This window comes from Hibiscus syriacus, unplaced genomic scaffold, assembly GCF_006381635.1.
Source record: "Hibiscus syriacus cultivar Baekdansim isolate YM2019G1 unplaced genomic scaffold, ASM638163v2 tig00110201_pilon, whole genome shotgun sequence".
Classification (NCBI taxonomy): domain Eukaryota; kingdom Viridiplantae; phylum Streptophyta; class Magnoliopsida; order Malvales; family Malvaceae; genus Hibiscus; species Hibiscus syriacus.
The window spans coordinates 290,192-313,550 of NW_024062624.1; the positions used below are offsets into that span (position 1 = coordinate 290,192).

The window sequence follows — 23,359 nt, forward strand, 5'->3', positions numbered from 1 at the left end:
GTATCTTAACTCAATATTATTTCTATTAAAATAATTGAAAACTTTTAAATTTTACATTTTTAGGATAATTGGATTAGGGGAAATCAAATGTTGAGATTAACTCATTATTTTTTTCTCTGTGAATATCTTCACATTTTCTACTATTGATTCAACATTTGATTTCACTTCCTCCAACAATCCTAAAAAATGTAAAACTAAAATTTTACACTAAGTGTAAGAATCATAACTCTCTATATTATCGTTTGCTAATAAAAATGTTGCGTTTCAATTATTTATCTAATATAATATAAATTAAATGACAAAAAGGTAATGGTTTAATGTCATGACTTATGTAGAATTAAACTTAATTATCTAACCATATTCTTCTCTTTCAACTTAAAATACATGGACGCTTTGATTGTAAAAAAAAACAAAACAAATTTAACTCTCCGAGCTCAATCTCCAGTTCCAAAGACCTTTTCCAGCTTCTAGTTTCCTGCTCCACTTCCTGCAACTCCGTCAAAAGAATCGCCGTACTCGCTCCCGTTATTTATGAGCTTTACCCCTTAGCTTTTGGTCAAAAAGAGTTAAGAAGGGAAGTGGAGAGTTCGTTATAAGGGATTGCGAGCTATTAGCATATGCCGCGGTATGGACGATGATGGAAACGACATTTGAGTTCGCATCTCGGTGATTTGTTGCGTGTCTGGATGGTAGATAGAGTTGGAAAGGAATGTGAAAAGAGAGATGACTTGAAGGTGTTTTTTCCACTTGTTAATGAAAAACTCGCAAGTAATCAGTGCAGGATGCGGGACTCGCTATTTGGCTGGTGTTGTTATGTGTCAGGCTTTTCTGCTGATATTGTGTTTGAAATTTGGAAATGGGATTCAAAAATTGGAGTTGGAGAAGGATGTGCATGATTGCTTCGATAAAATGATAACTGGGTTTCGAAAATTTCACTTTCTAGGTATTTCCCCCTTTTTTCTGCGGTTTTTATCTTCATTTATTTCTCATTTTCAGCGGATAAGTTTTATTTCAAAATTTGTATTGTCGGAACTTTCTTTCGGTTGGGTCCGGAATTGGGCTTCGACTTGGATTGATTGGGTTAGACTCACCACCGACCATTTTAAAACAAATTTAGGTGGGTTGGACACCATCTTACCTGATCTGCGTTGTACCAGAAACGTGTCGGGTTCGAGAGTCGGTTACGGTCAAGGAAAGATTAGCACCCTTGAACCGCCCTTTCGGTACCATTAATTTGTCGGTTGTCTTAATTGCAAAAATTAGAATTTAAATTAGAATTTAAAAAAAAAACCGATTCGAATTTCTTACCTTCGATTAATTGAAAGTTTCCCTAAAATGTCAAAAATATTGTTAGATTGTAAGAACAAAAAATAAAAAGGAAAAAAATAAATATAATAATTAAATAAGATAGCTAAAATTTAATAAATGAAAATAATAAAAAAAGGAAAATAAACGAAATAAAATAAAAATAAAATAAATAAATATTAAATTTTAAAAGGGAACAAAAGAGTTTAAAAACCAAAAAGGATCAAAACGTGAAAATTAAAATAGAAATGGCTAATAAGGAATAAAAGTGGCTAAATTAAAATAGAATAAGATTTAATAATAAAATTAAGATAAACTAAAATGAATGGTCCAATGACCAAAGTGTAAAGAAACAGATAAGTTTGAGGGACTGAAACGGTATATTAATCAAATTATTAAAACATGCTTAACAAATTGGCATAATATCAATTTTGGCCCCCAAAGGGACCAAGATGAAAACACGGCTAAGATGGGATGGTTTAAGACGCGATTTACCCATAAATTTCATCTATATACCAACCAAAAAAAAGCTTTTTGTTTCATTTGCAAAACACAAACAAAAAGAAAGAGTTCTCCCAACTCTCCCGGGTCGGCCAATTCACCGATTTCAAGTCTGCTGTCGCTCCGCCGCTCATGGCGGCCGAAAAAAACCAAACTCACCTAGAATATTCTTCCCTCCACCCCAAAGCTGAATCTGTCTTCAAAGCAAGGAAAAACCACTATATCGGAGTAGATCTAGCCTTGAAAGTCTCGGTTCTTACCCTCTTCGGCGAAAACTCTTCGCTTTCCCCGTGACTCTTCGGTAGATGCTTTGGTTTTTTCTTGCTATATATTGCTTTGAACTTGGTTTTGCTTCGACGCTTGGTTGTTTTGGTTTGTTCTTGGTTTTTTTGCTTGACTTTCGTTGTGTTATCTGATGGTTTTGTGTTTGCTCGATGGTCGATTTGTTTGTTGTTGATGTGGGTGCTGTATTTGGCCTCCCTCTGTGATATCTTGTTGGTTATTTTTGGGTCTATCATGGCTCAATGATGGTTTGTGATGGCTTGATGTTTGTCCCCGGTCTTTCACCGTGGGTATTGTTGTGTTCAATTTCTCCCCCTCTCTTCAGATGCTCTCAACTTCTCATCCTCTGGTCGAACGCCGGCCACCATCTGGTGGCCTCTCCACCGCACCAGAAATCGCTCCGGCCGCAACCCACACTCACCTAGAAGCTTCTTCCCGTCAACCCGAAGCCGAATCCGTCCTCAAAACCATAAAAGAGCCACTAGATCGGAGTAGATCTAAGCCGAGACGCTTTACCTTTTCGTCGTTGTTTCACCGTTTCACGGTGACTGTTGGTTTTCTTCCCTTGTCTTGCTTACTGTATATGTTTGCTTGGATTTTTCTGCTGTGGGGCTTCGGCCTTTGGGTTTATTTTGTTGTGTGTTGTTTTTGAGTCCGTGGTGGCTCGATGATCCACTGTTGATTCGATGGTCCTGTTTTTCACCGGTGGTCCTCAATTGTTTTGTGTTGGTACTATCGTGTGATGGTTGTTCTTGGTATTGTGAGTTCAAGATGATCATTTCTGTGTGGTCCGACCGTGTCCCGTACTGTTGGCCTCACCGAGGCTTTTATAGCTCGGTTTTGGCCGTTTGGGTTTCGAAGTTCTTGGGATCGTGGTGGGTTGTTGCCGAGTACCCCGAGATAGTTCAGTCCCGAGGATCTCGGCCGGACACTTGTGTTGTTTGGCATGACTGTTGCGTGCGGCGCTGTTGACTGAACATTGCGTGGGAACCCTAGCTGACTTTGGATGTTGGTTAGGCTGGGTCAGGCCCACTTGGATTGTCTGGACCCGTTGCATTGGACCCTTTATTCGAACCTGAAGATAATATTATATATATATATCTATATATAAGTATAAAAAATAAAAAAATAAAAAAATAAAAATATTTTTTTAAATTATATAATATAAACTTTTTTAAAAACGTTTTAAAAAACAATATTATATATAGATTTTCAAAAATGTTTTTTAAACTATATAATTTTCAAAAAAATTGTTTTGAAAACTATATAATTTTCCAAAATGTTTTTAAAAAAATTATATATATATAAGTTTTAAAAATAATATTTTCAAAAACTATATATTATATAAGTTTATTTAAAAAATATTTTTAAAAAATATATATATAAGTTTTCAAAATGATTTTAAAAACTATATATATATATTTTCTAAAATGTTTTAAAAACTATATATTATAAAAAATTAGAAACTATATATATATATTCAAAAACCGTTGTATATAATATATAAAAACCGTTTGCAAACTATATATATATATACATAATAAAAAAAAATAAAAATATATAGACGAAAATGAATGTCTACATGTATAATTGAAGCTTTTTCTTCTTAATTATTCTGAACTAGTTTAAACGTCATTTAATTCTACCAGTGGTAAGTAAATTTTCTAGTTCGATAGGGATTACGGATGAATTGGCTTGTCTTTCTCATATCATTTATTAGGTCACCAAATTTGACTTTGATATCTAATTATATCATTGTCGCGACACTCGACACTACTTATTACACTTTCCTTGTTTCTTTTATAAAGCAAAAATCTAAATATCGAGCTCATGTTGTTAAACGTACGATCAGTTAAGTAGATATACAACATTGACCCATGTATGGCGTATATATGCACATATAGGTTACATAGTTTCATGCCCTGCGTATGCATGCTTGTACGAGTATGTCAGCATTGCAGGTGAAGGGCCGGACGAAAGATTTTACGTTAAGGGGCTGAACTTTTAAAATTTTAGGGAGTGAATTTATAAAATTCTAGAAGTCAAAAACATATTATCAATAGAAAATACAAAGAAATATCTAAAATATATGATAATTTGAAAATTTCAAGGAGACGGCTGCCCTCGCACGCCCCTCCCTCGGTCCATCTCTGTGCATGCATGTGTTGAAATGCAACGAGTGACAATAGAAATTTTCTATCAAGAATGAGTGTCAATCATTTTTCTTCTGTTCCCTTGTGGACAAACATTTGATTGATACGTTTCATATAAAGCCACAATATGGAATCTGATGTTTTCTTCTGTTTGACAAGGCTTTTTATTCCAAGCCTACTGCTAGCAAGGTACTCCTTTTTGTGATAAGGTTTTGTTTTTATCCTTCCCCTGTTTGATGCTGATGTTACTAGTTCCAATTCATTGTTGTGTAACAGATATCTTTCTCAGGATGTTGTTGGAACCGGTTTCACCTGTCACTTCTTTTTTCCTCTCTTTGATTTTTATTGCATCTGTACTTACTATTCAAAATTAAGCTTCGGAAAAAGCCTGTTGCTATTCAACAGGGCAACTTCTTGGTTTCAAATTGTAGAACTAGGCAATTTTCTCCTTTACATGAAGATTGAACAGTAGAAGATTAAGTATAGAGAGTACAATGGCAATGTGTTGAAATAAAACTGGAAAGATCTATAGCTATTTGTTATGCCAGTTGCCTGCATGTCTTATGAAAGAGGACCAGACCAGAAAGATGTTCCTATTTTTCATATTTCATGAGCAGGCCACTTGACCATCTCAATGCTGCAAATCAGCAAAAAGTTGTCTTTGACAATCCAATCAGCAGTAGGCATTCCCTGCTGGCAAAGACCTGCATTAAACTGATATTTGAATATTGACATCATCACCTAGCATTATTTGTGCCTATGAGTGGTTGTTTAGAATTGCATTATATCTAACACCGAAAATAGCTTGTTTTCCATCAACATAATTTCCCTCAAAAAAAGTTCCCTCAATATTAGTTTTAGGACCAAACAAAACCTTCCAAGCTAGTTGTCTTTTTGTTGTTTTTAAATCCTTGGACATTTGAAATGTTCAAACTATCTCTTTGCGCTATGAGCTTCTCAGTTATTTAGCATGTATGGTGAATATTTGATTGTGCTTGTTAGATACTTGAATTAACCTCCATTTTCTTATAGGGCCATGGAAATGAAGTTATTTTAAGAGAGACTCTGTATGATGCTGTTATAAAGATGGACCATACATTCCTCGGTCCACGAGGAGGAATTCTGCTACCTGGCAAACAACTAAAAGATCTTGTTTTGACATGGTCCTTTGTTGCTGACAATGCCATACGGTCACTGATGTATGATTCTGAATGTGGAGATCAAGGCTTGGTGCAATTGCTTTTTATTAGAATATCCCATCCAACAAATCTCACAAGCCATGATCTAAGGCCACAGGGAGAATGGTAACCAGACCAAAGCTATCTCTTACTTTAATGCTTTCTCTGAATCTTGGCTGCCCTCTCAGTTGATCAAGTGGGTTACCAGTCAGACTGGGATGAGTGACAAAGCAAGGAGCCTGAATGTTTCCACTCCTTTAGTTCTTCTCAGTGAGTTGCCTGCTATCTCTATGCTCGTCATTTCTTCTCTCTTGTCGGGGCTTCAGCACTTGTTTCAATGGATGGTCTGGATAAGAATGTCAACATGCTATGTGATGATGAGAAGATATTTTGTTCTTACCATTGTCCAAAGTGGAGCGTATGTAATCACTAATCACTAGACCAGCAAACCCTGGCATTGGATGTGTCGCTCATGATTTGTAATTCTTCTTTCTTATACTCTTTTGATTTTGGTTTCTTAAATGTCTAATCAGGTGGTCTCATTTGCAGAGTGGCTACTCATTGTCGAGGATCAAGGAGTGAGAATATTTGACTGTGACATTTCAAAGGTTTATGCCAAGGCTCTGCTTTGCAAGTCGAGTTGAACATGAGATCCGAGTTGATAAGACAAGCGGCAAATGTTTGGGTGAAAATCTTTCTTGCATGGTTCATGAGAGGAAAGAAGACAAGAAAGCTGATAGTGATCTAGAAATGATTGATTCAATGGATACTGTTCCACTTGTCTGCTCCTTGCTTGATGAAATCAACAGCAACAGATGGTGTAAGAAAACGCAAAGAAGGGAGCACCGCTGAAGGGGAAATACCTGTTAAATTTATCAAGTATGACTTGTGTGAAAACTTGGGAAGGGAGAAGCTTTTTCCTTTGGCGGTGATGGCTTTAGTTGTGGGAATGAGGTAGACAGTCCGAGTTTGGATGCATATATGAGAGACATGGAACAATAATTTTTTTTATTAAGCCAGCAGCTTGACCACAGTTTATGACTGGAGTGATAACTCTATTTAACCGCATAGAGAAGCAGCTTGTGACCTTTCTTTCAATTTGCGGTTGTAATTTACTAACACAGCCTTATTGCACACGCGATATCTGTCGTCGTTTTATCAATGTTGGGTCTTGGAAGGCTTTTGTGGCTGAAGAAGTCAGCATTTTACCATTGGATGATGGCTTATCACAAAGTAATCTTTCATAATATGGCATTGTAGAAGAATAATCTGAGTTCATTGTAGTATGATCTACACAGAGTAATCATGCAGTAACTGAACTGCTATAGTTTCTAACCCCTACTTAATTTATTATTTACAAAACTTGACCTAAATTTTGTTTCTTTGAAAAATTGAAATTGATCTTATAAAACCCAATTAGATCAATTTTAAATAACTTGACGACCCTATCCAAAATCTAATCACCGACACTGATATTCTGGATATGGGCTTGCATGAATTAAAATAAAAGTAAAAAAAGAAAAGAGGTTAGAAGACTAAGTAATTAATTGTAGGTCCCGACTCCCAACCCCAAAACGCTCTCCCTCCATCCATTAAATATATATTTTAAGAAGGCCGAATACTTTAGAAAATATGATACACATACACATTATTATGGTCTAGAAATCACTCCAACCCAATGTCATTGTAGTTCAATAATGTGTCAGCTGTAGCTCTCTGCCTTTGAGAAACCGACACGTGGTCTCTCACCCCGTGATGTGATCAGTTGTAACGGTGGAACTTTAAACCGTTAAAATAAAAAGTAACATGAAATATCGGGTTTTTACTTTTCTGACACCGTTTGATCAATATTTCCAGAACTAGCACCCTTTCTGCTGAGTTGGCAAATGCGCGTCCCCGGGGGCGCGCTTTACCCGTGTTTTTCGCTGAGTTGGATGCCACGTGTGAAAGGCGCGTCCCTGGGGACGCGCCTTTGCCAACTCAGCAGACACGTATTTTATTATATAATAAATAGTTTATTTTTATTATTATAAAATTAATAATATATTATGTAAAATGTTCGATTATAATGTAAGAATTATCAAGTTTCGAGTATTTTGATTTTGATTATCGATCTATTAATTTTATCAGTTAATTATTAAATGTTATCAATCAATCTAGTCATCTCATATCAATATTTAACGAAAATATTGATGCATAAGTTAATAAATTAGTATAATTACATATTTAATCTTCAAGACTTACATATTTTATAAAATTAGTCTTATTGAAAATTTAATTTAATAAATTTAATCCTCTAATCAGAACATGAAATGTGTCATCGTATACATAAATTTTTTAATAACTTTTAATTTGTTTAATTTAATATTTTTCTCTACTTAGAAGGTGGAATTATTATATTTTAAAAAAAATTATAACTAATATATTAAATATTATATTAAATAAATATATTAAATATATTTATGTATTTAAAAGTTAAAAAAAATTATTTAGGTGTACATACATTGACAAATTATATAAATGCAATAACATTAAATTATTAGAAATAAAAACATTCATTTAAAAACTTTAATTACATAAGAGTTAACGGTTATATGATGATAACAGAGCTGGACATTTTTTTCTATTGTGCCCGATGTTTCTACAATGCCCACATCGTTTTTGTTCTGTGACTTCTCCCGAATATCCATATCACAATGTATTCTAGTAGATTTTGGACGACCTGAGTCCCTCAATAGCAATGGATCTGGTACAATTGTAAGCCAAGTTTGAATCTCATTTGGGTCTCTTTCGTTTCCTATGGGCGGAAACTCAATTCATATACCTTGAAAACTTGTGAAAGTTGGTATACGGGATCAACATAATTTTTGTAGTCCAAATGCGAATGTGAGCAAGCATCAATGACATGAGAGCATGGATATTGAGTGCTTGAAGAAACCACAATCGCACCACCTCTCTTGCAGATTAACTCTGAAAGAGTTAGCTTCAATCCCTTGCAGCGGACGTGGCATTTCGGTTACACGAAACAATTCACGGGTGCGAGAAAAATTTGTAACTAACATCCCATTGATGTAGCCACTTTTTTCTGTAAACGGCTATAGTCTTGGGTGGTAAATATGTCCGTTTTGCATCCAAGTAAGAGCTTGTCCACCGAGTTTTGCAAAGAGTTGACCCAAACGAAAATAAGTCGTTTTGACCAACGCCGTGACTGGTAAATGACGCGCCCCCTTAAGGTTGAATTTATTGCTTCAGCCAAGTTTGTTGTCATATGACCATAGCGATACCCCCGTCATATGCATTGTCCACATTCTTTGCTGATGTCCATAATGTACTCGCACCCCTTCTTATTTTTGCCAAACAGCTCTTGTAGCATCGACTCAAACCTTTGAGGTAAGAGTTCGTAACCTAAGCCATTAGGAATATGTAATATTAATATGAAGTATAAATAAGTAATAAAATTGATAGAAAAATTGGAAAAAAGTAACATACCCATCCGCACGACTAACTGACGTTCATCGTTCTTCTTGTATTTTCCGTAATAGTTTGCAGCAATATGACGGACACAATAACGATGTTGAACATGTGGAGGTCTATACATTGTACCCAAAGAGTCCATTGCTGCTTTTATCCTGGCTCCTCGGTCTGAAATAATGCATAGTCGTTCCTTGGTGACAACATGTAAACGTAAATTTTTAAGGAAAAAAGCCCAAGACTCAGTGTCTTCTCCTTGAACGAGGGCAAACGCAACAGGAAGAATATTGCGGTTTCCATCTTGGACCACAGCCAATAATAAAACTTGCTTGTATTTCCCATACAAGAAAGTACCATCAATTTGGACAATTGGTTTACAGTACTTGACTGCATTAATACACTGAGGGTAAGTCCAAAAGACTCGGTAAAATTGGCAGCGATCGCGAACCATTCGATCATTCACGTAATGATGTTGAGTTTCGAACTCAACAATTGTCCCGGGATTAAGTCTTTGCACAACATGAAACCAACTGGGCAGCTCGTTGTAAGAGGAATCCCATTCGCCATGAAGTTTGCAAATGGCATTCTGTTTTGCCAACCACGCTTTTTTATATGAGACAGTGTACCCATATTGTGACTGTATAGCAGAAATCAACACTGCAACAGCTATATGAGAGCTTTGCTTCACAATGGGCATGATTGCTTGACAAATAATGTTGGAGTCCAAGTTGGGATGATCCTGGTTTATACCTGTTGCACAACATGTATGAGGACCGTTGTATCTGGTTAGTTCCCATAAGTTGTTATTCCTCTTCCTCTTTGATACACGGACCATCCATTGACATCCATTGTGACGTTGGACGCAGTAGCAGACATATTTCTCCGTGTTAGATCGATCAACTCGGGACTGAACTGAGTTACGAATATTGTAACTCTTTATTGCCATCATTGCTTCCTCCTTCGATGCGAACTCCATTCCAATATGTAAATTACCGTCATTGACTGATGATTGAAGTCCATAGTTGCCAACATCATGAAGATCTGGAAATTCAGGCTCATACATTGCATCATAATCAGCCTCATACATATGTGCAGGAAGTTCGGCTGGTGTTGTATTTATCGGAACGTCATCCTCGTCATCATCAGAATGTACGTTAAACTGTGGTGAGTCAGGTTCAACGAATAATCCCGTTTCAGCACCATCTGCACCTGGCTCCCGAAGAGGTTCTTCTGGTGGAGATGAGGGTTCCTCCGATAATCCAATGTTGAGGTCAAATAAGTTCCCGCTTGCGTGTCCTCCCCTTGAACTTGAGGCCATTGTATCATGTGGGATGTGAATAGACTGTCGTCTCGTTGGCATTTCCATATGTAAGTCGAAAACATTGGCAGATGAATGTCTGCCCCTTGAAGTAGAAGAGATGTTGCCATATGGATTATTGGTGAAGCCACGTGGGTTGAGATCATAAGCATTTGCAGATGAATGCCTTCCTATTGAACTTGATTTCGTCGATCGATGAACTCAACATAAGTTGATTTTAATGTATACGTTTTAATATATATGTTAATGATAAAATCATATGTATGGATAAATTTAATTTCAATTTAAGTATTGTGAACTATAATTGGAATATAACTTTTAATTTCGAATACAATTGGAATATTAAGTTGAAATTTAATGTTAAATTTCGAATACTATAATTTATATTTTAAATTTAAATTTGAATAATATTATTTTTATTTTTATTTTAAATTTCGAATAATATAATTTGTATTTTAAAAACATTTATCAAACATTTAATGTTAAACGTGAATAAAAAATAACATTAAAAAATATGTATGTAACAACCATGAAACATTTAAATAACATAACCAAATTACATAAAATTCTGAAATTTAATTATTTAAATAACATTAAATATAACTGGATCACCGATGTCGTCTTCTCGAATGAGTTCCACATGGCGGTGGTTGCCTATTTCGTGGAGGATTTCTTCGTGGAACTTGTTCTTCAGTCTCCTCATCTTCACTATCATCATCAGCAGCATTTTCTTCATTTGGTGTAGATGACGCTGAAGGGGCTGAAGGGCCTGTATAAATAACGACCCTGGAGGAGTTCTAGTAACAATCCCACCGCTCCCCGGGAACTGTGGAAACTGTGGAAACATTGGCATCGATGTATGTGATCCAGATGAAGATTGAGGTGTCTGCGGAGAAGCACCACCAGCCAAATAAGATGCATATGAAGCATATGCTGGATCATTAAACATAGTCGTATATGCACCTCCATATGGTATAAAACCCTGCGGGCTAGGCATGTAACCTGGCGGGCTAGGAATGTAACCCTGCGGGCTCGGAATGTAACCCTGCGGAGATGGCATATAAACTGGTGGGCTTGGCATATGAAGTGGAGGGCTGGGCATGTACCCCTGCGGCATCGACGAATAAGGATGTTGTGGTGGGACTGATGCAGAACCGGTAGCGCCTTCTCTCCGTCCACGCGTCGGGGGACGATGATATTGAGACGGTTGACGTCTTTCTCGGCGCCTAGGAATGTTAACCCCTCGTGCTTCCGCCGAAAGTAGAAACGGCTTCCCATTTTCATTAAACCAGTCCATATAGTTATCCGTAACCATATGACCAGTTTCAGCGTAATATTGTCGAGGGGCCAACAGTGTATATCGGTTCTCCCAAAGCGCAATCCAATCTCTGTGTCTCACCACCCAGTTAACATCTTTCTTTCCCCGTCTATCTATGTTATGCACGTCGTCTAAATTTCTAGGAGCTCCAGGAATATATTGCGTACAACCATACTGACGGAGCACGCGATCAACTGGATGCCACTCAATAATAGCATAACATATAAGAGGTATAACCGATATCCATACCTCTAATGACCCACTAAGGTGGGGTGGGATGCAAGCTTTCACTTCATCGCTCGCATAAGGTATCCACTGAAACTGAAATATAAATATACAATTCAAATAAATAAATATTCTAATTATATCTAATATTTTAAATTAAAATATTAATAATTAAACAAATTTAAAAACATACCTCAGACCCAGCTTTCGTATCAATAAGTAAACGAATTTCCTCTAACCCAGTAGGTATACTTTTATGGTCCTTTTTTTCATCGACCACCTATGAAATATAATATAAAACTAAATATCACCCTATTTAATTGAAAATATTTAAATCAAAATTTAGTTCGAAAATTACCTCAACAATAAGGGAATACGTATGGTTCATTCACGATCGGGCATAAGAAAGGCATGCGGAACCACGCCCATGATTGTAGAAGCAGAAGACATCCACCGATAGCAGTTTTCTTATAATTCGTCGCCCGACACATTTCTCTAAAGAGAAATGCCAAAACTGCAGCACCCCAACTATATCTTCCAGCTTCATCAAAATCGATCAGATGCCGCAACCACATACAATGCACCTGGTTGCGAGATTTGTCGGGCATCAATATTCCTCCAATTATTCGTAGAATATATGCCCGAGCACATGCCTTTGCTTGATCCTCTGAAGCATTTTCATTTAAAACCTCAAAATTAGCTTTCAACCAAGATAAAGCTATTCTACCTCCATTAAACTCTGGCGGAGCAGCTCCAAGATAATCAATGCACATTGATTGCCAATCACCATCCGCCATACCACACATCATATTTCCGTCGACGGGAAGCCCCAGATGCATAGAGACATCCTCCAATGTAATTGTTGCCTCTCCATATGGAAGGTGAAAAGTGTGTGTCTCGGGCCTCCACCTCTCAATCAGTGCAGAAATTAGGACAGGTTCGAGTTTGCAACCGCCTATAATTGTTGCAATATACCCGAACCCAACAGAAGCCAAATATGGCAAAATACGTTCCGGTGTCGGTATACGTGGATTTTTAATAAAAGTTTCTAAAATACGATCAGCATCCTAAATAATATATATTATAAAAAGTAAAAATTAATATAAATTCATAATAACTTTAAAATAAAAATAAATTTAAATATTAACATTAATTATAAAAATATTACCATATCGCTAAAATGTCTGGAGATATGATCAATATCCAATCGCAACAGCATTTCGTTTTCCATTATAACTGTAGACAAAACAATATAATTAGCAAAAAAATTAATAATTCTAAATAAATAATAATATATAAATATTATTTTAATAAAAAAAAATATTTACATAAATATATAATATAAAAAATAATAACTATTTAAAAAAATACTAACATAAAAATAAATTTCTTACCACTAATAACAAATTTAAAACTCATATAGTTGGAGAATTTGAGTTATATAAGAGGAGAAGATGATTTTGGTGTGAAGAATGAGTGAGGGTTGAGGGGGTTTATATAGGGGAGGAGGAGGGTAGTTAGGAAAAACGGATGGGGGCATTTATGACATTTAATGGAAGGTGCGTCCCGGGGATGCGCCTTCCACACGTGTCTGCTGATATGGCAAAGGCGCGTCCCCGGGGACGCGCCTTTCACACGTGGCATCCAACTCAGCGAAAACACGGGTAAAGCGCGTCCCCGGGGACGCGCCTTTGCCAACTCAGCAGAAAGGGTGCTAGTTTTGAAAATATTGGTCGAACGGTGTTAGAAAAGTAAAATTAAAAACAAACGGTGTCAATTATGTAATTTAGCCTGAAATATCACCCAACTTTTTCTTTTCATTACGTAGGCGCCACGTGGTGTCAAAATTCGTACAGTTTTGCTAAGCCAAGCTAAGCTCTACCCTGGTCTAGCATCTTAGACTCCATTCCACTTATGATTTCGCCGACAATATTTTCTCTACACTCCATTCCACTTATAATTTCACCGACAATATTTTACTAATTTATAAAATGATATTAAATTTATTATTTACTAATCTATCCTTATATGACGGTTTTGCGGAGTTATTTTAATTTTTATAACAATTCTCACCATCTGAATGATGCATCGTTTATTTTTTTTTTCATTTTCTTTCATTTTTCAAATAATTTAATTCCTCAATAGGTATTATCAATATAATTATATTATATATAAATTACATGATAAGTTTTACATAATAATATATTTAAATATTATTTTATTTTAAAATTAATAAAAATACTAAATTTATCAATTATATTTTATAATCATTAAAGCACATAAACTAAGCACTTAATAATAAAAATAAGATCATATATTGAACAGGATTAAAAAATTTCAGTCAAATAATTTGAAAATGTATAAAATATAAACAAACACGATTGTCGATACGAAATATAAGCATTATCAATACTAACATAAAAATAAATATAATAATGATGGCGACATGTTGAGAAATGATTTTATCACAATTCAAACGCAATTTATATGAGACAATTGGAAACACTTGTCAATGTGAGAGAATCAATCGAGAGTTCAAATACTAACGGAAAATATAATTTTAAAATTATTTCTGAAAAAAGTATAAAATAAATTAAAAACATAAAAAATATTTATCATTTTCAGTGAAAAAAAGAAGAAGATCCGTTAAATATTCTGACATTAAAATTTAAACACATAAAAGTAAAATTTTAATAAATAAATAAAATAATATAAGAAAAATACAATAAAAATTATAATAAAATATAGATGATAACTATTTGACTATAGGTGACAACGTTATTCTCTTATACAACAAAAAGAAGAAGAAAAAATAGAAAAGGGGAGAGAAATGATCATGAGTGGCAGAGAAAAAAAATATTCTAATTGGGTTAATAATATTAAAAAAGTTATTAAAAGGAACCTACTTTGGTTTATAAATAAAAATATATTATATAATATAAACTATTATATTTATATAAGCTATTTTTTAAAAAGGTTTTCTAATATAATGTATTTATCTAATTAAAATCTCTAATTGCATCACCAACAACGAGTTGGTTTAGTGGGATGAAGTACTAGGTCCCTTAAACAATATCAGGTGTTCGAATATTGGCGTTTGCCAATGTAGTAAACTAGTTTGGGAGGGCCGCCCTCATCTCTGCATTACCCAGTCTGAATTAGTCGGTCAATAGATCGGATACCAGTGATTAATTCAAAAAAAATCTCTAATCTATAGCTTACAAAAGGCAGTCCGTTGGTTTCATGTAGTCGTGAATATGGAAAATCTAATAGGCTTCCAGATTTGATTAAAGAGAGTATTTCCATGAAAAACACCATTGAGAAGAGAACTCCTGCTTTGTTTTCAAAGCTTTAATTAAAACCCTAACATCACAATAATTCACCCCTTGAATCAATACCAGATTGAAGAAAACACAAAAAGCATGAAACTGAAAGGCTCCGAAAACCAGAAAGCTATCAATACTGATCACATCAGAGGCACACACAGAGTCCTAAATTTTTATAATATTTTATGTAACAAAATATATTTCGAGTATGTTTTGCAAATTAAAATAAACGAGATTGTTGGGTTAAATGATAAAAATGACATTGTAACATACATATGAATATAAATACACTAACTTGGCCATTTTCTAAGTCAAAGATTCGAGATTAAGTTCTGTCATCAAGCAACAATGCTGAAATATACCCTTGACCTAATTTGATTTTCTTATACAACCTGCTCTAATTAATTCTAAAGATTCTATAAATAATGACATAATAATGACACAATGTGAATATATATATTATGAGATACTACTAACAATAACAATTTTTATACGACGAAAATGAAGTTGATCGAGATCAATATCAAAACTTAATATCGATTAAGATTAAAATTAAGTTCTTTACCGATATATTATAAGTTTAATTGGTTATATACCAAGATTGGTGAATTTTTCCTATAATAAATATGTTGATCATAAATGTATATATATTTACCTTCATTTGTTTGTAAAACATTTTCATTTATAATTGCATTAAAAATAAATCAATCAATGAGTAACGCTGATGATAATAAATATCAATAACATAAAAGCCATACTATTAATGTTTGATCTATTTGGTCTTTATGGGTTGAAATTAATACTAATTTTATAGATCCGAGATATGAATTATTTTGACTATTAACTTCATTATTACTATGATGTATTTAATATATTTTTCTTACCATAGACTTAAATTAAGATGGCACTGGGTGTCCATTTTTTTTACTCAATTCAATATAACTGCTTTTGTATTTAATAAGATAGAGAGTTAATTGAATATATATAATGATTTTGTAATAATTATATATAAGGGATGTTATAATAATTATTTTAATATGGTAAGTCAAGAATTTTTATTGTAAATTGATTTTATTCTGATCAGATACAAACAAAATTATAAAACAAAATTAGAGGAGACCAAAACATATTTTTAATATAAAATATATGAGAATTTGAAATTTTTAGGAAGGTTAACCTCACCCACCCACCTTTTCTAGGTCAATCACTAGTTAGGATTTGACTCTCTCCTTCATTAAATCTGAAATGAATTTTAATTTTTTTAAAAAACCTAATCATATAAAATTAAGTTATAACCCGTTAGACTCGAATATTTTGACAATTCGTAAATTTGACCATTTATAGGTGAGTTTCTTTAGTTTATATATAGCATGACTCCTACTGAGTCTTAAATCATACATAAAAATTATTTTATTTTTAGATTACTTTTATTTTGAATAGAATTGCGTTTTAAACTGAACAATATTTTAATTAGACCACTCTAAAATATAAAAATCTACCACTTGTTTATTTAATTTGAAAATATTAAACTTTTATAACATTTGTACATATCGTATTTTAAACAATACAAAATTATATACTAAAGAGTACATGGCTTGGAAAACTAGAAGAAAATGTCATAGTCTTGGTGACAATGTTCTTTAACTCACTCGTTACTTAAAGAACAAATAAAATATCTTTAGCAAAATTGAATGGGATGGCGATATTCTATCTGCGATGACATACGAAGGATATTAGCTGCAATTTAGTTATAGCCCATTGTTTCTAGTTTTCTATGGTTTCTTCTTCTTCTCATGAATATATATATATATATAGTTTGTAATCCACTAACGTATTATATAATTTAAAACTTTTACATATGTTTTAGATCATTGATTAATTGAATTTAATAGCTGAAATATTTTTTAAAGTTTTATAACGTTTGGGAATCATGCCTCTTTATATGAATTATATATACATATATATTTATTTTATAGAAGACGGTAATTTTATTAAAAATATTTAAATTACAATAAATATTTACAATTGTAATCGTAAACTAAACTATTTACTTAAGATCGTACAAGGAAAATGTAAAAAATATAATCAAATAAACTCGAACGTATGAACATATTTGATTGTATTGGTAAATAAATCATAAAAAAGGATCAAGCTATTGAAAGAAAATTGATAAACCGCAAATCAAAGTAGAGTGACATTATAAAACTATCCACAATCGCAAATCGAGTATCCAAATTCAATCTGAAGGTCCAAACCATGGCATATCAACATGAGAACAAAAAATGCTATTTGATCATTCGTGGTGATGTTAAATCCAACACTAAGAAAAATGATAAACTAAACAACAACTAAATGATCGAAAAGATGTCAAAAGGTAGAAAAAACAAACTATAAAGACAGAGGAAAACGAGCCATAAGAGCATAGTTTTTAAAAATTAAAAAAAGAAGAAAAAAAAGCAAAGATGCAATGTAATAAAATAAAAAATAAATAAATATCAACCGTCGAAGATCAACACTAAAATTGATGTCATCTTCGGTCTCAAAAATAAGGTAGAAAGAAACTAACAATAATCAAAGAAAAATAAGAGAAAACTAGGGTAACTTATATATTTTTTTAATTTATGAGTTATATATGTTTATCTCTTTTATATATATATATGCATAAATTTATATATATATATATATATTATCTTTAATTTAAAAATTCGATTATAGTTTTTAAATTTAATTAATTTTAACTATTCGATAAAATATATAATGTGTAAGTGGATTATACACATTATAAAAATAAAAGGTTTTATTTTGATTTGAAATTATTGGATGAATATAAATTGCCAGTGAATATTATCAAATTTAACCCTTATAATATACATTTTTTCACCTTTAATAATTTATGTCGTTGTCAAAAAGTAATGTTTTCACATGCCAGTTCTTACTGCTTGCTTTAATTTTTTGAGTAATTTGGGACAAAAATGATAGTTTAGGAGTTAATCAAGAAAAAAGTAGTTTAGAGTATAAAATAAAAGATATACTTACAGGGCTAAATTTCGAATTAAGCATTTTTTTTAATAACTTCTTATGTCATGAATTCATCATATCTCCAAATTCTTTTCGAGTATTCAAGTTGAGTTTTTTTTTTATAAAAAAATAGATACATTCATTTCAGAATGTCAAAAATCTTTTTAAAATTAAATTATAAATGCCTTTGAATTATTACTTATATTATATATATGGTATATGTGTATAATATTTGATTAAATTAATGACACGAGTTGAAAAGAGACTAATTTAGTTTTAAAAATTTAAAATCAATTTTAAGGTAGTAATAAATATCATTATAATATTTTTTACTTGTTCATGAAATTTAAGTAATAAACTAAGAAGTTAATTGTACTAAATATTCTCAAATAATAACTTTAATTTTATATTAATTTTCAAACTTTAAAATATTATAATTACAAGTTTAAACTATCAATATATACCAATTAAAACACTATGTTATTAAAATAATTAATCTCATTGTTAAATATCACATCATATTTTATGGGTATTATTATAATCTAATCTGATATAGTGTAGCCAATAAAAAGGGTCATTCGAGCTTAATGGAAGGAAACAAGACGAGCGTTTTGATGTTGCTTTCAACACAGGAAAATCACCGGTGATGTCGATTGCAGTTCTATTACCAAAAACGTAACCCTATATAAGATTTTCATTGATTTCCACTACGTTTCTCAAACTTGTTTTAAAAAAAATGTTTTTTCACCATTGAAAAATTAAAATTTGACTTAAATTAATCGATAAATAAATTAAATATTATTATTAAAGAAACTAAAAATACTACGCGTGTAGAATATTTATTGAATACTAAACAATATCATGTCAATTATTATATAACATGTATTGTAATGATGTGGCATTTATTAATTAAATTAATAATTCTAATAATAAAAAGATATGGTTAATACAAATAAAAAATTCAAGGATATAACTAAAATATTTTAAAAATAATATATAAAATTAGAGTTTTTTAAAATGTTTAATACAATTAACTCAAAAGTATTAAATGATAAATCACAGATTAATACAGATTTACATGGAGATTTTTTTACCATTCCAAATATAATTATTTATTTGAACAAAATTTTATAAATACATTTTTTATTTCTTAAAAGATGATATAATTTTATTTTCTAAAAAATAAATACTATAATTTTTATATGGAACTTAAAAATGGGGTACTATTGTAATCTTGAAGAAACTGTCCGCCTCTTGACTGCGGTTAAATTAACCCGAGTTACTGGTTAAGGTCCGGTTGTATTGTACGGTACCCTTGCGAGTTTCTGTCTCTAATAGTGATAAATCAAGCGTCGGTGACTCGGTCGAGCTAAAACTTTCAGTTTAAAATATATACTTTCGAATATTTGATATCAAAAATTTTAATTTTAATATGGTTTAAAAAAATCAAAATTTATTTTATAAAAGGAGGGACAAATTGAAAGATTTGGTATAAAAGGCATGGAAGCCAATTCTAAAAATGCGTCTTCATTTTGAGTGAGAGAGATGGCAGATTCTAGCGACTCGGTTTCCATTGATATGGAAACGTTCTCTCTCGGCAGTAAGGTAACCTGCATTTCTATTTATCTTCTTGTTTGTTTACCGGGAAAATGCGGGGATGGAGGTGAAAAAAGTGGGAGAAATGCTTTCCTTCTTAAAGCTTGAATGCGCGCCTATTAGTCTTTTGCTTAGCTAAGCTGGATTCAATGTTTATTTCTAATATATTTCTTTTCGTCCTAAAGCATATATTGAAATTATTCATTCATTTTCTACAGTAACAGTCAATTTTATTTTCGTTTTGGCTACAATTAATTTTGAATGATAACATAATTTGTTCTTTATGGTCAATTGCTTAATGGCTTCTTAAACTTTTCTCATTTTAGAAACACCCAGATAAATTAAATTTAGTTACAATAATAATAAACTACACTCGATGATGTTTTGAAACTCGTAATGTTTATTTATTTGCTTTATGTTCTGGGGAAATTTCTTGAGACTGGTAATTTCAATAGTGTTATGTCAACGTCTTGTCAAATTAGGAGTTTGGATTATGCAGAATATGCCTAAATGAGCAAAACAGTTACGTCTCCTGAAAATGTTCCGCTATACATGCTAACTCTATCTTGCTAGAATATACTTAGCTTGGGCTATGCTTGAATACGTCTCCTTTTAAAGTGAATGAAATTCATGTCAATTAGACTATCATTGCCTTACTTGATCATATGTTATATGTTAATTTGATTTGATCTTTTTTCGCTTTCGAGGAGGTTTCTTAAACGAATAACAATGCGTTGTAAAATCTATCTGCAGGAGTACCTTGTGAGAACTCACCATGGTGCTGTTTCAGTTGCTGTGTTTGGAGACCAAGATAAGCCGGCTCTTGTTACCTATCCTGATTTAGCTCTAAATCGTAAGTAATGCAAGAAACCTCATTGTACTGCTTCTTTTCCTTATGCCTTCCTCTTAGGACAACATATCTGTTTTCAGAGTCTATGGAATTTGATCTTTTTGCCAACAGCTTTGGGTAAAAACGGTTGCTCTTTCTATGCTTGAATTATTCCCCCTAAACATATACGTAGTTTTGGGTAAAAACGGTTACTATTTCTATGCTTTGAGCTAAAGTTTTACATGTCAATGTAATATGTTGAAGTTCATAACATTATAATTTCTTGGTTTCCGTAATGAGCAAGACCATTTATCCAAGGATACTTCATGTTTCTTACCTAAACTTTGGTTGTGGGATTTTGCAGATACCTCCTGTTTTCATGGGTTGTTCTTTTGTCCAGAAGCTAGTTCGTTACTCCTCCACAACTTTTGCATATATCATATAAGTCCTCCAGGGCATGAGGTCAGTTCTATTCATGCTTTAATAATAAAAAAATATTGGTTGAATTCTATAATTCACACTTTTCTTATCCGGTACTTCCTTCAAGAAATATTGCAGTTGGGAGCTGCCCCCATCGGTCCTGATGACCTTATGCTTTCTGTTGATGACTTGGCAGATCAAATTGTTGAGGTTCTCAACTTTTTCGGGTAATCATATAATTCCACAGTTTCTTTATTTTCTCTCTTTCTAAGTGTCATCTGGTTAGAATTTTACTTTACTGTAATCTTTTCCAACATTTTAGTTTATTTTGTTGGTGGGTAATTATTGTAGTAGTTGTCTGAAAATGATATAAATCGATGCACCTACTGCCCTTGCATAAGTTCTTAAGCTGTCATTTTCTTCAATATGTTACTATCATTAATTATTTATATGGAAAAGAAAAAAAGGCAAGCAAGCTTATTCCTTATTTAACTCTTCCATTCTTCATCTTCTTTTTAATTGCAGGCTTGGTGCTGTAATGTGTATGGGGGTTACAGCTGGAGCATATATTCTTACCCTATTTGCTGTAAGTCAAGTAGCCAAGAAAACAAAAATTATCTTTTTCCATTTCCCAGTCCAGATAAAGAACAAAATATTCTGTTGTAATCTTGGAAATAATTATTCTGTATTGTCTTAATAGATGAAATACCGGCAACGTGTGCTTGGGTTAATACTTGTTTCACCCCTCTGCAGAGAACCCTCATGGACAGAGTGGTTGTTAAATAAGGTTCCTCTTCTGGACCTTTTTATTTCCTCTTTGGTGGTTAAATAGTTATGTTCTTTGATGCATTGTCATATTATTGCAGGTGATGTCAAATTTGCTATATTTCTATGGCATGTGTGGTGTGGTAAAGGAGTTGTTGCTTAAGCGATACTTCAGTAAGGTAGTTTTCGGCTCCAAAAACATATGCCGTTTTGCTTTCTAGAATTGACTTGTTGAGTGATGAGGTTCTGAATGACTATGGCAGGAAGTTCGTGCTGGTGTTCAAGTACCAGAATCAGATGTAGTTAAGTCATGCAGAAGAGTTGGTTCTTGAACTCCTTATATTTACCTATTATTTACTATTCAACTGGGATTATAAAATAAGTTTATTTTGTCGCATGGCATTTTTCTGACTCGAATCGTGTTTTCCCCCTGCAGTTGCTAGATGAAAGGCAGACTATAAATATTTGGCAATTTCTCGAAGCAATGAACGGGTAAGCCTATCTCCATGGTAGATACACGTGGTTAGTTAGGTTTTATCAGGGAAAATGAAAAAGAAAAAGAAAAATTTCCAATGCATGCATGCAGTCACTGCTTTTGGTCCGGCATTAATCTCTTACTTACCATCTTTCAGGAGACCCGACCTTAGCGAAGGTCTAAGAAAACTGCATTGCCGTTCATTAATATTTGTTGGCGAGAACTCTCCTTTCCATTCCGAGGCGCTTCACATGACATCGAAATTAGATAGAAGATATAGTGCCTTAGTGGAGGTATATATGCAAACAGTTAATTGCCTAACCCATGTTCTAATATCATGTACATCTATAGCTTGCAAAAAAACATATGGCATTGAGCTAACGAGATGAAAACGGTGGAACGTACAGGTTCAAGCATGTGGGTCAATGGTGACAGAGGAGCAGCCCCATGCCATGTTGATACCAATAGAGTACTTTCTTACAGGATTCGGCTTATACAGAGCGACTCTAAGTGTTAGTCCTAGAAGCCCTTTGAGTCCGTGTTGCATCTCTCCGGAGCTTCTTTCGCCGGAAAGCATGGGGTTGAAGTTGAAACCGATTAAAACCCGGATTTCTTTGGAAGTTTAAGGGCAAGATCAACGTTTTGTAATCTATATAAGGCGATTTGTAACATCTTTCATGTTGGTGAGGGAAAAAGAGAAAGCATGAATTACTAGGGTTGTAGATAGAGAAGCAATAGATAAAAAGAAGAAAAAAGAGAGAGGAGAGATTGTCAATTCATTTATTTATAGCCATAAGGTTTTAGCCAAGGAGAAGTCATCTGTATAAATCATTGGAATAATTATTTACTAGAGAAACCGCCAATAATAATAAACAAGGGTGGGTAGTGAATTTATGCTTTGGATTTCCTACTACCTGCTGCTTTTATAACGTTCATTATTGCTGAAGAACGCGACCGTACGCCTCTTGGGCAGCAAAAGATTAGTGCAGCTGGCTCAGGCAATTTAACCATTGAAATCCAGTTGAGATGGTCAACTATTTTAGAATTTGTAATCACATGGTTCAGCTGAACATTGTCGACTTCAGGGCCTGGCCCATTTTTTATCTCAATTCTTTCATAAGGGTAGGTGAGGTGTACTTATCATTTTTGAATGATAAATTGAACATGATTCTCTCTTTA

The 23,359-nt window shown here is 33.1% G+C and overlaps 1 protein-coding gene and 1 long non-coding RNA gene across 3 annotated transcripts; both read left to right on the top strand.

Moving 5' to 3' along the window:
• Positions 1-909: 909 nt before the first annotated feature.
• On the top strand, positions 910-5,700 carry LOC120218684. Its single transcript, XR_005525261.1, has 3 exons — positions 910-943; positions 5,274-5,440; positions 5,538-5,700. It is a non-coding gene; the product is annotated as an uncharacterized LOC120218684 (long non-coding RNA).
• Positions 5,701-19,623: 13,923 nt separating this feature from the next.
• Positions 19,624-23,080, top strand: LOC120218719 (protein NDL2-like). 2 transcript variants are annotated; one of them, XM_039215621.1, is made up of 11 exons: positions 19,624-19,700; positions 20,445-20,544; positions 20,885-20,982; positions 21,079-21,167; positions 21,466-21,526; positions 21,641-21,727; positions 21,807-21,884; positions 21,969-22,007; positions 22,142-22,197; positions 22,338-22,473; positions 22,588-23,080. In XM_039215621.1, exons 1-11 carry the CDS (start codon positions 19,641-19,643, stop codon positions 22,804-22,806), a joined length of 1,023 nt encoding a protein of 340 aa, XP_039071552.1. In that variant the 5' UTR covers positions 19,624-19,640; the 3' UTR covers positions 22,807-23,080. The 2 variants fall into 2 exon arrangements, with proteins under 2 accessions (XP_039071552.1, XP_039071551.1); XM_039215620.1 differs by having other exon boundaries at positions 19,641-19,700; positions 21,969-22,025.
• Positions 23,081-23,359: the final 279 nt, after the last annotated feature.

Excerpts from the sequence above, each read along its gene's own strand:
- LOC120218719 (XM_039215620.1), top strand. The coding sequence starts at position 19,641 with ATGGCAGATTCTAGCGACTCGGTTTCCATTGATATGGAAACGTTCTCT. Across the intron at positions 22,026-22,141 it reads TAGTTAAGTCATGCAGAAGA|TTGCTAGATGAAAGGCAGAC; the intron begins GTTGGTTCTTGA and ends TTCCCCCTGCAG. Across the intron at positions 22,198-22,337 it reads TTTCTCGAAGCAATGAACGG|GAGACCCGACCTTAGCGAAG; the intron begins GTAAGCCTATCT and ends ACCATCTTTCAG.